Source organism: Tympanuchus pallidicinctus, unplaced genomic scaffold (assembly GCF_026119805.1).
Source record: "Tympanuchus pallidicinctus isolate F22 unplaced genomic scaffold, pur_lepc_1.0 scaffold5, whole genome shotgun sequence".
Lineage (NCBI taxonomy): Eukaryota > Metazoa > Chordata > Aves > Galliformes > Phasianidae > Tympanuchus > Tympanuchus pallidicinctus.
Window position 1 is genome coordinate 17,610,094 of NW_026294769.1, and position 13,097 is coordinate 17,623,190.

A 13,097-nucleotide genomic window follows, 5' to 3' on the forward strand; every position below is an offset into this window, starting at 1 on the left:
TTGGAGGGTGGTGGCTGTGTTCCTGTGTTGCAGGTTGTCTTTTTGTGTTTGTTTTTACAGTTCACGGTCCCTCCCACTTAAGAGGGATGGCCTTCTCTGCTTTCTGTCTTTACATTCTAGCTGCTTCTTTCAGGGTATCCTTAGGCCTTTTTTAAAGATAACTTCTTCACATTAATTTCTAACGCTGCATCTTCTTCAGTTAACTCCCTTCAAACTCTTAAATCCTCTGGATATACAGTTCCCTCTTAATGTAAATAATCTTTCCTTTTGCGTGAAGCATCCATTCTGCAGCGGCCCTGATGGTCAAGCATTCTCAAAACCTTTCAATCTCAACATTTACAAACAGAAAACAAGCAGAAATATATTAAAAGCACTTACTTAAGGTTCCTTTTATGCAGTTGCTTTCAAGAAGCAACCTGTAAGAAGTAAAAGTTAACAAACTCCCTAGGATTACTCTGAAAGAAAATCTTAAACCTCTTCTACCCAAAGCTGTTATTCTTCAAGATATATTTACAAAGTTATAGTATCTGGCAACTGTGGGGCAGAAAAACTACCACCAGTTGTCCAGTAATGATGCAACAGATCCTTAGTGACACTGGTAACATTTTCTAAACATCTTTCTATGAAATATCACTGACAAATGGTTACAGCACAGACATTGGGAAATAAGAGGTTCTCCTAAAAGACTCAGAACACCTAAAAGGTGTCCTTAGCCTCCAATGGGCTGCTCCTGTGAGATGCTGGGGGAACAGACAGTGCCAAACCAATATCAGAGACCACTTGAAGAGCTTCCCCTTGAGATGCTCCACCGGAAAGAGCTTCCGACTCCCTTCCTGCAAGGGAATTTGTCCCCCTCGACAATTCTCCTGACCAAATGAAACCCAACACATCTAGGATCATTCATAGGTCCAAGGTTGCAAAGCTAAAACCAAAAAAGCTGACATCAGAGGAATTACCCGGGTTGTGGCCTGTGAAGGAAGTCAAGTCATTCTTTTTCAGCCAGCATCATCATATTTCACTGCTGTAGAATTGGAGCCAGCACTTCCTAAAGGAGCTGTATTGGTATAGAACAATCACCAGTGACCAACTGGAATGCCTCAGCTCAGGGGGAAAGCTGCTTCTGAAGAAAAAGCAAGTAACAATAACAAGAACTCGGCTGGGAAATACACAAGCTACCCCTAAAGCATGTTCGATCCCAGATTTTTATCGCTGGTGTTTGAAGGAAAATTAAAATTGGTTCAAAAGGCTCTGGTACACCTTCAGAAACATCGCCCCGGTGCCCAAGGGCGTGGTGTAGCTGTACTGCTGCTGGATGGCAAACATTTGCAGTGCGGTCTGCAGCCCATCAATACCTACCTTGTAAAGCTTGTTTCCCAAAGAAGGCTCAGTGCCCAGAGAAACAGGAACACACACAGCACTCGTTCTGTTCCAGTGCTCTACTACACGGGGGCAAGACAGGGCACAGAGGTTCCTTGGGAGCAAGTAGCCAGAAGCTGACTTGGGGAAATTGGCCAACACAGGAAAACAGAGACAGGACGAGGTCTTCTCTTATATAAGACTAATTGGAGAAGTGACTGAAAGGATGACACAACTTCCCTCCCCTGCTGGGAGACCACTCATCCTGTGCAACAGGCAAGAACAGGAACTGTTCCCCAGAACAAAAAATAAGAAGGGAACGCGGAGGAAGAAAGAGCATCTTGTTGGGGAAGAGATCATTCAGCCACTGTATGCCACTGGAACATACAGTACTGACAGTAAAATCCCACAAGGAATCAAAAGTAGAAAGAAAAACCCTCTATATGAAGACCTCAGCTGAAAAAACCTTAACTCTCATTCAGTTTTTCTGTTTCCAAGAACTTACTTGCACTACACTTCCTGGAGAAAAGGAGGCAGTGAAGAAAAAGGAAAGCAAATGGATTCTGATGCACAGTTCAAACAAGAATAGAATTTTAGAGAATCAAGTGTGTGTGCCCTATCATCAATTGCTTTGTTGCTCTTATGTTACAAATTTACGTGACGTCCAAAAAGTTATTTTTTGTGAATGCAAAAATATATTAGTATAGCTTATGAAGACAAACCTGAGTTCAGCACAAGTATTTAATGTGCAGAGAAAAGTACTCCAGCTATGGTTAGAAAGAAAGATGACAGCCCATAACAGAGCAGTGAAAAGGAGAGCAGAGTACCGGGAGTAAACTGTCTCAAGCTAGTCCTTTTCCTTAGCCCCACATTAGCTAAATATTATATACAGCAGACATCTAAAGGTAAGCACTGGTGAGCTTACAGCTCAAAAGTGCAGAGAGAAGAAATGTAAGTACAGACCACTGGTAAACACAATGAACTGGTGCCCATTTCTGTTAGTGTGTCATTTTGATTATTTAGTTTCCCTTATTATTATGCAATTGCCATATGGGTTCTACTATGTCTTAGTATGCTTTTGTCAGCACAAAGAATGAAGACTTTTCCATTTCAGCATGGATCCATTTCTCAAATGAATTTTTAAGTTGATTCACAAGTTTCATTCTCAACAGGATATAAAAGCTCAGATATTGTACATCTCTGCTGTGCAAAAATAAAACGAAATAACGTCACACCCTCATTGAACAGAAATGTAGTGTATCTATTTCTACAAACACCCCAACTATAAAGGCTTAAGTTAACTGAACTGACCTGAAATTTGTGTGAAGAGCAGCACATTTGGATTTTCAAACAACAGATCTGTATTTTCAGTGAGTGTTCTTCCCCCCAAAATTAACATAAAAGCAAATCTCTTTTTTCTGAGTGGGGAAGGTCGTTAAAAGGGTGATCAGCTTTTTGCTGACAAAATAACATTAACATATGTCAATATTATTTTAAAAAAAAAACAGAAGATTTTTCTCCAATACGCTAAGATGTAACAAATACATTTAAAAAAGCCTAAAAAAAAAATAGTATTCACCTCCTTTATGTGCAAGTTTGTGTTCCACCTACATTTAATATCATAAAAAAGATAACACTCTACCTCCCTTTCCCCTTCCAAAAACACACTTAAATGCAGTCTCTTTCCTGAAATCCAAGATACGGAGATTCTTGAGTCTGTTCATCTGCTTCCAGTTCAGCTGTTGTTGTTCCTTAATCTTTTCCTCTAGCTTCTATTAGCACACTGGCTAGCATCTGAATATTTAGTTCTAGAAAGGGGAAATTAAAAAACAAAGTTATTTCTTTTTCACGTTATCTCACACAATACATCAGAGATTATTTAAATGAAAGTTTTACTGCTAACTGACTTTCCTGGTTCTCGCACATAAGCACAACTTAGATTTGTCCAAAGTCACACCCAAAGGCAGCTGTATGACACTACATGTCCAATGGCCTTGAAATATTTTACAATCTATTTCCAAAGCAGAAACTTTTCTAACATAAAGGAGTATTTTTCCAAATGGAAAAAAAAAAAAAAAAAATCAGATAACAAATCAGCTCTTTGGTAACATCTGTTTTGCTATCCCAATGCACTTGATCCATTTTGCATACTTTCAACAATTCCACCCAAGTTTGGTTCTGCACATTTTTTTCTTTTTCTTTTTTAATCTATGCCAATGTATCCCCTTCCCCAATAGAAAATATAGCTAGCAAGATGATCCAAACAAAACTTTCAATTCGGGAAATTTCACTTCACTAATCACAATCTTACAATTGCTGGATAACATGAAGCCAGCTGTCTGAGCACCCCAGTCATCATAGATATATCTTTTCCTTCCAGCCTGTTCAAAACACTAGGAGCAGGACCAACAGCTTCACCAAACATCTTCACCAAACATCTTATCTGAGCTTCTGAACTGCTCATTATCTCTGATTATCTCTGTACGAGCCACTGCCAGGGAAGGAACAGTGATGTGAACCCCAATCATTTTTATCACCTGATTTCTCATGCCTATATTCTCGACACCTAGATTCCCAGTTCCAGTTAGATTCCTTGTTCCAGCTAGAGCCCTGGTTCCAGCTACAGCCCTGATTCCAGTTTGAGTCCCTGTTCCAGTTAGGACGCTGGTTCCACCTAGAGTTCTGGTTCCACCTAGAGCCACCTCTTCTTGAAAAAGCAGAATTTGTAGAAAACGTACAAGAATTCACAGCCCCATCACTCCTGTAAGAGAAATAGCTTTGCGAAGAATAGTTTGTTGAGTATCTTCCAGTAGAAGGATGTGAAGAATTGGGATAGGGTAATCTCTTATCACTTATACCCCTTGCATTGCTACACGTTGGTCGATTCCTCCAACTTGCACCTTCCCTGTCATATGGCATTCTGTTACCAGGGAGCTTGTCTCCTTGCACATCTTTGGGCGTATACTCTGTTGAGTACTCATTCACAGAACCTGTCGCATAAGAAGAGGCCCCAAGGGCTGGATTGTTGTTAGTAGCAGACTGGTTGAACTGCCTCAGCCACTCACTGATACCAGCAGAACTTCCAGTCTGGAGAGCAAGAGAGTCCCTGAGTGCTGACATCACTGCAGAGTCAGCAGATCTTAGTCCACAGGAAGATGATCCATCATCAGTTTGGTAACTGTGTGAGTTGGCAGAAGCAAAAGAATTATCTGCAGCACACTGTTCATACTGAGAGAAAAAGCGTTGATTCCAGTTAAAATTTCCTAAACAAAAAAATAAACACACAACGTAAGGAAGGGCATCAGAGATTAAGGAAAATACCAACAAAAAGACAACTGTTCTTACGTTTCATAAAGCGTTTTTTTCCTGTTTCCACATTTCCCACCTTTGTACTCACCTGAGTCCTTCCATCTTTCCACCCGAAAAAACTTCATGCTAAATAGGGCACACAGAGTTTTCAGTGGCACCTTCTGAAGTATTTTCACACAGAACCAAATGACTGAACATAACCAGTGTAGTTTGGGTGACTTTTCTGTTTTATTTTTCTTCTAATTCATTACATACATCTGGGACAACTGTTTGCAAAATAGGTTTAATTCATTACAAGCCCCTTTTTATCTGACTATTTACTGGGTTAGAAAACATCAGCTTTTGTGCTACAAAGCTGAACAAAGAATAACAGAAGGGAAATAACTGACTCAACCCAACTAATTACCTAATAAATAATCTGAATTCAACTGTATTTTGCTTTACTGTCATAGCATGATAAAAACCAACCAGTGGAATTATCACACGAAGGCCTCTCAGGTAAGATGTATCTAAGAGAGATCAAAGAGGTCAGGAAACATTAACTTTATGTAAGAATAATTATAAATAATGAGCCAGTGTGCCTCAACACTTCTGATTTTAGCACACGTGCTCTTTAGCTGCTGTGGATATGAAATAAAATGGGTTAGCTTAAATCACATCATTTCCTTCCAGTGCTTGTTTTCTTCTTAAATATATCAGTTCTGCAGCAAACACTGAAACAAAGATTTACAAAAATTCAAGTCTTCCTAGCATCTAAAAATACAGTCAACCAAAAATTTGCCAAAGCTCTACTTTTCCAGCTTACCCTTACATCCTTTCTTACCAAGTTTCTGCGCACCCCAAGATTTGTGGGACAGAGGGGCAACTCATTATCAAATAATTAGAAGGCCAGTAACCAAAAGAAGTAAGCTAGAACCTCTTTCATTGCATCCCCTAGCAGTATCAGCAGAAGCATTCAATGTAAAAATGGGAAATTCCTCTCTGAAGACACCTTGACATGCCAGCCTTCACAGCGAGCTAGGCAGATGCTACTGCTCGGATTTCGAGTGACCTCTATTCTTTGTAATATTATGCAGTGAGACAGAATGTTCCCAGACAGACAGGGTTGAAGTCATGAAAGCTTCAGAAAATGATAGCTTGAACTGACTCAGAGGACAAAGTGACACAGCATTCTAGTAAAAAAGTACTATGGCTGGCCACGAAAATAAATTAGGAGCAGAACACTAGAAGAACAAAGAGTCTACATTACCTTTGTATTTTCCATATGGCTTATATGGTTTGGTGAAGTTTCTTCTTGCAGGAAATCCACCTCGAGAAACTGGCATCAATGGCTTCAGTCTGTTAGTATAATTCACCTAGATTAAGCAAAAGTGTAGAATGTCTGTTTTTAAGCTGAAATGTACAGCATTCAAAAAATTTCATCATAGAAAGTTAGCAGATACAATTTTAGGTGGCAGCGAACTCCATTTGAAGAATGTTTTGCTCTGTTGGTTTCAATTACTACACTGTACTACAACTGGAAAGCGCTTTTTAAGAGGTATGAACCTGAAGAATAGAGTGAGGAATGAGGATGACAATACCACTTGTTCCAGATTTCTTTACTGTCCCTTGACATCGCCTGGCTAAAATATAAAACTGCTGCATATGCAAATCCTGTCTCTAGCTAGGGAATGCAGAATGGAAGGCCCAACTACTGCCTGAGATTAAATGACAATTTTTAACCAGCTCATGAGAACTGCATTTTACTCACATGCCAATGTGGCATATATAGGAAACAGAAAAACAGAATACTGCAAAGATACAGGTCAGATACTGTTAACTTAAGCTGGTTTCAGCCCCAGTCTCCAGCCCCTTCCTCTTTGCAAATGTTTTTCACAGTCCTCACGTATTTTCAATGCCAACACAATTCTCAGGCTTCATACAATTTCAAAAGAATCCAGACAGGGCACTTTCTTGCTTTGTTTGTTGTTTTCAAAATAGTCCAGGCTGTATTTTAAATGAGAAAGGTCTTTAAACTTGTCCATTTTGTACTTTACAGTAAATCCCATAACAGGAACAGCAAGAAATATTTTTCCTATACGAATCAACTGCTCATCTCCCAGCAGGAAATTGGAAATGGTAACCTTCAAGCTGATGTAGCCTAGCAAGTAAGCAGACTTCTGACCTGTTGTTTTTTTTAGTGAGCAGCAAATGCATGACAATTTGAAAGTGTAGATCTCCAAAAGATACTGACATATGTTGGAGACAAAAGTGTAAAGAGTTACCATCACTCAGCTGATATGGAGCATATTGTTAATGCTTAAGAATCCATTCTGAAATTTCTTTCAGAAAAACACATACTAAATTTTATGGATCAGTAGCTGTCAGAGGTGGATAGTCATTTTTGTACAGATTCTGGTCAATCTTCACACTCTTTTTTCTGTGTGAGTATTCAGTTTTCACGCAAAGAAGTTGTCAAGATTTGTAAGCACATCCAAAAAATGGCAGAACATCTCACTTACCTTCATCTTAGGAGATTAAAGATCTCAAGTGGGAGCAGAGTTACCAGTAAAACATTTACCCAAACTCTCATGAAAGAAAAAGTGACACATTTGGGTAACAGTTAAATGCCTGATTAATCACAGAAGAAAAGCTACCAAGCAAGGGACTGAATGTAAAGTAAGGATGACAACCAGACATCATGATGTAAAATGGAGCATAAATCTGGGCAGGAAACACATGCAAAATGGAAGGAAAACAGATGGAACACAATGAAGAACTAAGAGAAGCAGTGCCAAGCAATTAATGAATTTGATTCTTCAAAATTGTAAAATAATTTTAAAATATTTAAATGAGGAGGGTTGGCCTATTCTGAACTGTGGCAGTTTGGCAGGGCGTTAACATAATTAGTTCCCACTTCTTGCCTCCCACTGGTAACATCACTACAACTCTGGTCAAGATGAAGTCACTTACCACTGCTTTCTTTTCACAAAAGGACTTCAAAGCTTCTGTGAGTTCCTGTGTAACACGAACAACACGTGTTGCTTCTGAGTCTGAGGTGATGTGAAAAGTCTCCTGTTGAGAAACACAGCAAGAATTGCTACCTCATTGGGACACTTCAGTGTCATGTATACAAACGGATCAATTATACTTTCATTTTGATATAACCAAGGTTAGATCACTAACGTACACATAAGAAATACATAATACACATACACAACATGTATTTGAAAATACACCTAACTGTAAATATAATTATGTCCTAATAAGAGGCAAAACATAACCCTTGATGTCTGTAGCAATCCCATACTGACAATGATGAACATTCTGTTGCAGACCTAAGCGTTAAATTTATGCACCTCGTCAAAACTTGAATAAAAAGTAAAGTTCAGATACTTCATCAATGCCTGATTCTGCCATTTTGGTAACAAAAAGATGAAAGTTTCTACCATAATTTTCCAACGTATATTTTGGGGATACAGAGTTTTAAAAGACACTGATATAACTATATAAAGAAAAGTTATGTGTATCTGTCTTTTTAATATTAAATCACAATAATTAAGTGTATGAATATATAAATGATTGCAGAAAATTACAACAGCAACTGAACAGGCAGAACTGCTCCACTCCAACAGCTACAACACTGCTCTAGATCTTCCAGTTTCACTTGGTTATCTAGTTCTACAGCAGCAGCAGTCACAGCATCACAGACAGCAGGACCAGACTGGCTCCTATCACTCAGTTTATCAATAACCCTAGCAGGCATGGGCAAACCACAGCACTTGAGCAACATCAGTGATGCTAAAGCTGCTTGTTAGGGTGGCTCCTCAACAAAGAAAAGAATGGTTCAGTGACTAGTGAGACCATTCACGCTGAAGCCAGCATGTTCTGAGCTTTTCAAAAAGCAAAGTCCATGAAAAAGTACCTTAGAAATTAACGTTGGAGTCAAATAAATTTGAGCAGTAATCAATGGCTCCGTTACAATATTCAATGTTTCACACAGGAGAAACTCCACAACTACTAAGACTTACCAAATCCTTATCACAATTATTTGGCATACGTACCAAGAACTCTAAAGCTTTTTGTTTCCAAAAAGGATCATTCTGTGGGATTGGGGAAGAAAAATCAAAAGAATGAACACACAGTGCTTGTAACACCTTCCTGTACAAAACAAGACTGTTTAATCTTTCATCCAACAACAAAAGTCAACACAAATGAAAGACAGCATTTTTATGTTGCAGCTGTAAACATTAAACTCTAAATAGCACAGAGCTCCTCAAGTCAGATACAGAGATCATTTAGAATTTCACTTTTGAATTAGAATTGAATTAGAAAAAAAGGACAATAAATCTTTATATGTATTTTCAGATTTAAACCAAACCTCCAGAATAGAACATCTCTGATCTGAAGAGGGGCAAAACAGTGGAGAATGCATCATAACTCGGGGCACTTGGCCTGCAGATGCTGGGTCTCAGACTCAGGGATTCCGAACAGAAATCATATGAACTACATGGGTCAATACCCTGATGTACAGTATTAATTTCCCTGGTGGTGTGGTGAACATAAAACTCTAGTCACTAGGTCAGTTACTTTGTTTCTGTAATAGTATCAATAAAATGGGAAATGAAGCCCAAAAGCAGTTGTTTTCAGGAAGAAAAAAAAAAAGCAAAGCGAACATAAGAAACTGTTAAGACATTTGCAGAATTATTACTTCTACATACCTCATGCTTATGATCATCATCCCACCTTAAAAAGAAAGAAAGAGAAATACTAAGACACATTTAAAAGATTACTAAAATGTCAGGTTTACTTTTGTGTCTAGGATCAAATATTTCGATTTCCAAATGTATATAACTCAACAATACAGGATACATTTTTCTGTATCTAAAATACTGTATTTCTTAAAGGTCTTTACTCTGACTCTCAAAAAACAACAATTGCACTGATGAACTCTACTGATCAGCTAAAGGAGGTGACTGAAGTAATGGAAACTTTTCCTTCATATATGAACATAGGTGCCTTTTCTACAGCTTAGGCAATGGCATCCCAAATACAGCGGTAACAGCCTGACATTTGAATTGCAGTCTTCGTGCAGAGGTACATCAGACTGCTATTGAATTGCATAAGCCATGTAACATCTAAAAAATCACTGCTACACAGAAACTGAATATCACATTTTATTTCAGGTGTTTTCCTCCCAGGAGAAAGCAACAATTTACACAAAATGAAGCACAATGGAAAGGCAATACATATTCCCTGTACGTGATATTTGTTACAGAAAAGATGTACTTAACAAGTAAAGTGATCTCATAAAGAAATCTCTTTTGATTCCCCTACAGAAGTTATAATCTCACCTTGCTTTCTTCTTTGATGGGGCTAGAAAATTAAGAAGAATAATTAGCACCATTGTAGAGTTTCCACCATATTACCGCAATAGAAACATTACTCAAATCAATCTGTAACTGGCTCTGAAGTAATGGCAGTCTTTTAAAGGCCCAATAATCTCTCTGGCCAGTACAGTCTGTATTAATTAGAAAGGAGGGAAAGCTCAGTAAAACAAGATTATCTTTAAGACAGTAGATGTGCTTCAGAGAATCAGTTACTGCATCATACAAAACTTAGCACTTCTTAATGTGTTCCAGGCAAGCAACTGGGCAAGTGCTGATTCTCAGGACAAATGACATATTTGTCCCTACAGTATGATGCTGAAAGATTCATTTCTGTTTTTTTCTATCACCTGATGTTAAACAAATACTGAAAAGTTGCAACAAGAATTTGCACTGTACGTCCCAGAGTTTTCTGCATGTCAGGAGAAAAAAAGATTGCCAACATTTTAAAGAAGACATCCAATGAAGAAACAATCACAGAAACAGGATGGGAGGGATCTCTGCAGGTAGAACCACAGAATCATACAAAAGCTCAGGTTGGAAAGGATCCAATTCCCTCAACCTGCTGGCTACACTCTTCCTAATGCAGTCCAGGCAGTCAGCCTTCATTACATCCAGAGAACATTGATGATACATGCTTGCATTGTTGTACATAAAAATCTGTAGGTTCTTAAAATTTGTTCCCTATACAAATAGTGTCCAGTTTGTATCCAGCAGGGTGTAATGTAAGAATTCATATTTACTTACATATTTTCTTACATCTTACAGATGTAAGAATTCATATTTACTTTTGCCAGAATTCAGGAGGTTTCTGACACCCCATTTGTCTAGCTTCCCAAGATCCCTCTCAATGGCAACTTTGTTTTATCACATACTAAGCATTCTTCCAAAGTTTGATGTAATCTGCAAATTTGACAATGTTGTATTATATTCCATTATCCAGATTGTTAATGAAGACGTTAAGCAGTGCTGGCACCAAGATCAGCCACTCAGGAATGCCACTAGCAAACCAGCCAGCACACCTAAAACCACTCACAACTGTTTTTTGAATCTAAACGTTTTCCTCAGCTACCTTTTACCCAACCTGTATAATGATGGTATCTCCTCAGTCTGGCTACGACCATACTAAGTGAGACTGCATTGAAAGCTTTCCTGAAGTTAAAACAACATCCAGCCTTCCATGTCTACAGAGCCAGCCCATGTCATTGCAAAAGGCAATCAAGTTGGTCAAGCCCAGTTTCTCCTTAGTAAATCTACAGTTTGTTCTCAGTCATCATCTTGACTTTTACACACCAATTAATGACATATATAAGGACTTGTCCTATGATTTTTATAAGGTCCGGTCAATCCTGTAGCCACATGCCTCACTTTTCAAGAAAAGTACACCTGGCTTTTTCCAGGTCACCAAGGAATTCTTCTGATCATGACCTTTCAAAGACTCCAAGAGAGGGTTCCCCCAACACCAGACTTATTCCATTTTTTCCTATGTATTTGCAACATGCTTGATTTGCCAGTCCCTAAACTAATTCTCCTCTACTGTGACTCCACAACTACATACAACATCCTGAAAGCAGACCTTTATTCAGTAAAGCTGAAAGTGAAGAAAGCAACAAGTATTTCAGTACTTTCTGTGTCCTTTATCACTACGTTATTTGCTCTGGTCTTCAATGGGTCAGATCTTTTGCTGCTGTCACACAGAAGCCTTTCTTTTGACCTTCACCAACAAGTCTTCTTAACTCCACCTCAAATACATCTGCAATGCCTGTGTATTTCTTGTTGGCAGCCTGCCCTCAAGTCTGTATGTTTCCTTTTAAGCACTGAAGATTAGTTGGCCTTTCTCTCTTCAAACTCACTAGCCACCTGCTATACCTGTCCATATTCTTGCACAGCAGAATGGATCATTTCTGCTCTTTGAGAGTTCTCTCCGAAGACTTATTATTTCTGTTGGGTTTCTTTTTCATGGCAGCCTCTCAAGGAATACTGGCTACCAGTTTTCTGAAGATGATGAAGGCAGTTCTCCCAGAGACCAGGATCTTGGTCCCCATTCCCCTAAGGATTTTAAGTTATATAATCATAGGAGGGCTTGGGTTTGAAGGGACCTTTAAGTTATCTAGTTCCAACTCCCCTGCTATAGGCAGGGACACCTCCCACTGGGCCAGGTTGCTCAGAGCCCCATCCAGCCTGGCCTTCAATGCTTCCAAGGAGGAATTCACAACCTCACCAAGCAACTTGCTCCAGTCTCTCACCACCCTCACTCACAGTAAAGAACTTCATCCTGATATCCAGTCTTAATCTATCCTCTCCAGCTTAAAAATACTTCCCTTTGTTCTGTCACTACCTGCCCTCATAAGAAGTCCCTTCCCAGCTTTCCTGTAGACTCCCTTCAGGTACTGAAAGGCCACTATAAGGTCTCCTTGGAGCCTTCTCTTCTCAAAGCTGAAGAGCCCTAGTTCTCTGAGCCTGTCCTCATAGGGGAGGTGCTCCAGTCCTCTGATCATCTTCATGACCCTCCTCTGGACCTGCTCCAACAACTCCATGCCCTTCTTGTGTTGGGAGCTCCAGAACTGGACACAGTACTCCAGGTAGGGTCCTAAGAGAGAAGAGTCACCTCCCCCAACCTACTGGTCACTCTTCCACGCTTTAGCTACAATCTTTGGAACTGCTTTTAGTTTCCAGCTGCATTCTGTAGTAGCATTAAAGTAGCTTTTAGAACAGAAAATATTGATGCAAACAGAATTCAGAAACTAAATTAGACTAGAAATTCATATGCTGTACTATCACATTGTATTTATACAGATTCCCACACTTCATAAGAACGCCATAGGACTTTCAAGTTCATTAGTTCTCTTCTGTGAGTAAGTGATTACTGGAATTATCTTCATAAGGTACAGATGGCCTTTCTTTAGAGAACAAAGAAATGTTTTAATTTTTCCTTTGAGGAAAGCAACAAATCAATCCCTCCAAAGCTTCTCAAATGCATATAAAGATACATAATCATGTTGGTTTTGCATGTGATTTTGGCAGTAGCCAAAACTTACACGTTAATATCTGTTTTGTCTCTTACCC

The 13,097-nt window shown here is 39.0% G+C and overlaps 1 protein-coding gene across 1 annotated transcript in view; it reads right to left on the reverse strand.

Annotated features, from left to right (window-relative positions):
* Positions 1 to 91: 91 nt before the first annotated feature.
* The window catches only part of LOC128091262 (uncharacterized), a 33,298-nt gene continuing 20,292 nt past the window's right edge, over positions 92 to 13,097 (reverse strand). The window contains exons 10-16 of the mRNA XM_052704324.1: positions 9,999 to 10,020; positions 9,366 to 9,390; positions 8,709 to 8,747; positions 7,618 to 7,719; positions 5,915 to 6,020; positions 3,894 to 4,619; positions 92 to 3,164 (exon numbers count right to left, since the gene is read on the reverse strand). Coding sequence (XP_052560284.1) covers positions 3,109 to 3,164; positions 3,894 to 4,619; positions 5,915 to 6,020; positions 7,618 to 7,719; positions 8,709 to 8,747; positions 9,366 to 9,390; positions 9,999 to 10,020 — 1,076 coding nt within the window. The 3' untranslated portion in view covers positions 92 to 3,108. The remainder of the gene's footprint in view (positions 3,165 to 3,893; positions 4,620 to 5,914; positions 6,021 to 7,617; positions 7,720 to 8,708; positions 8,748 to 9,365; positions 9,391 to 9,998; positions 10,021 to 13,097) is intronic.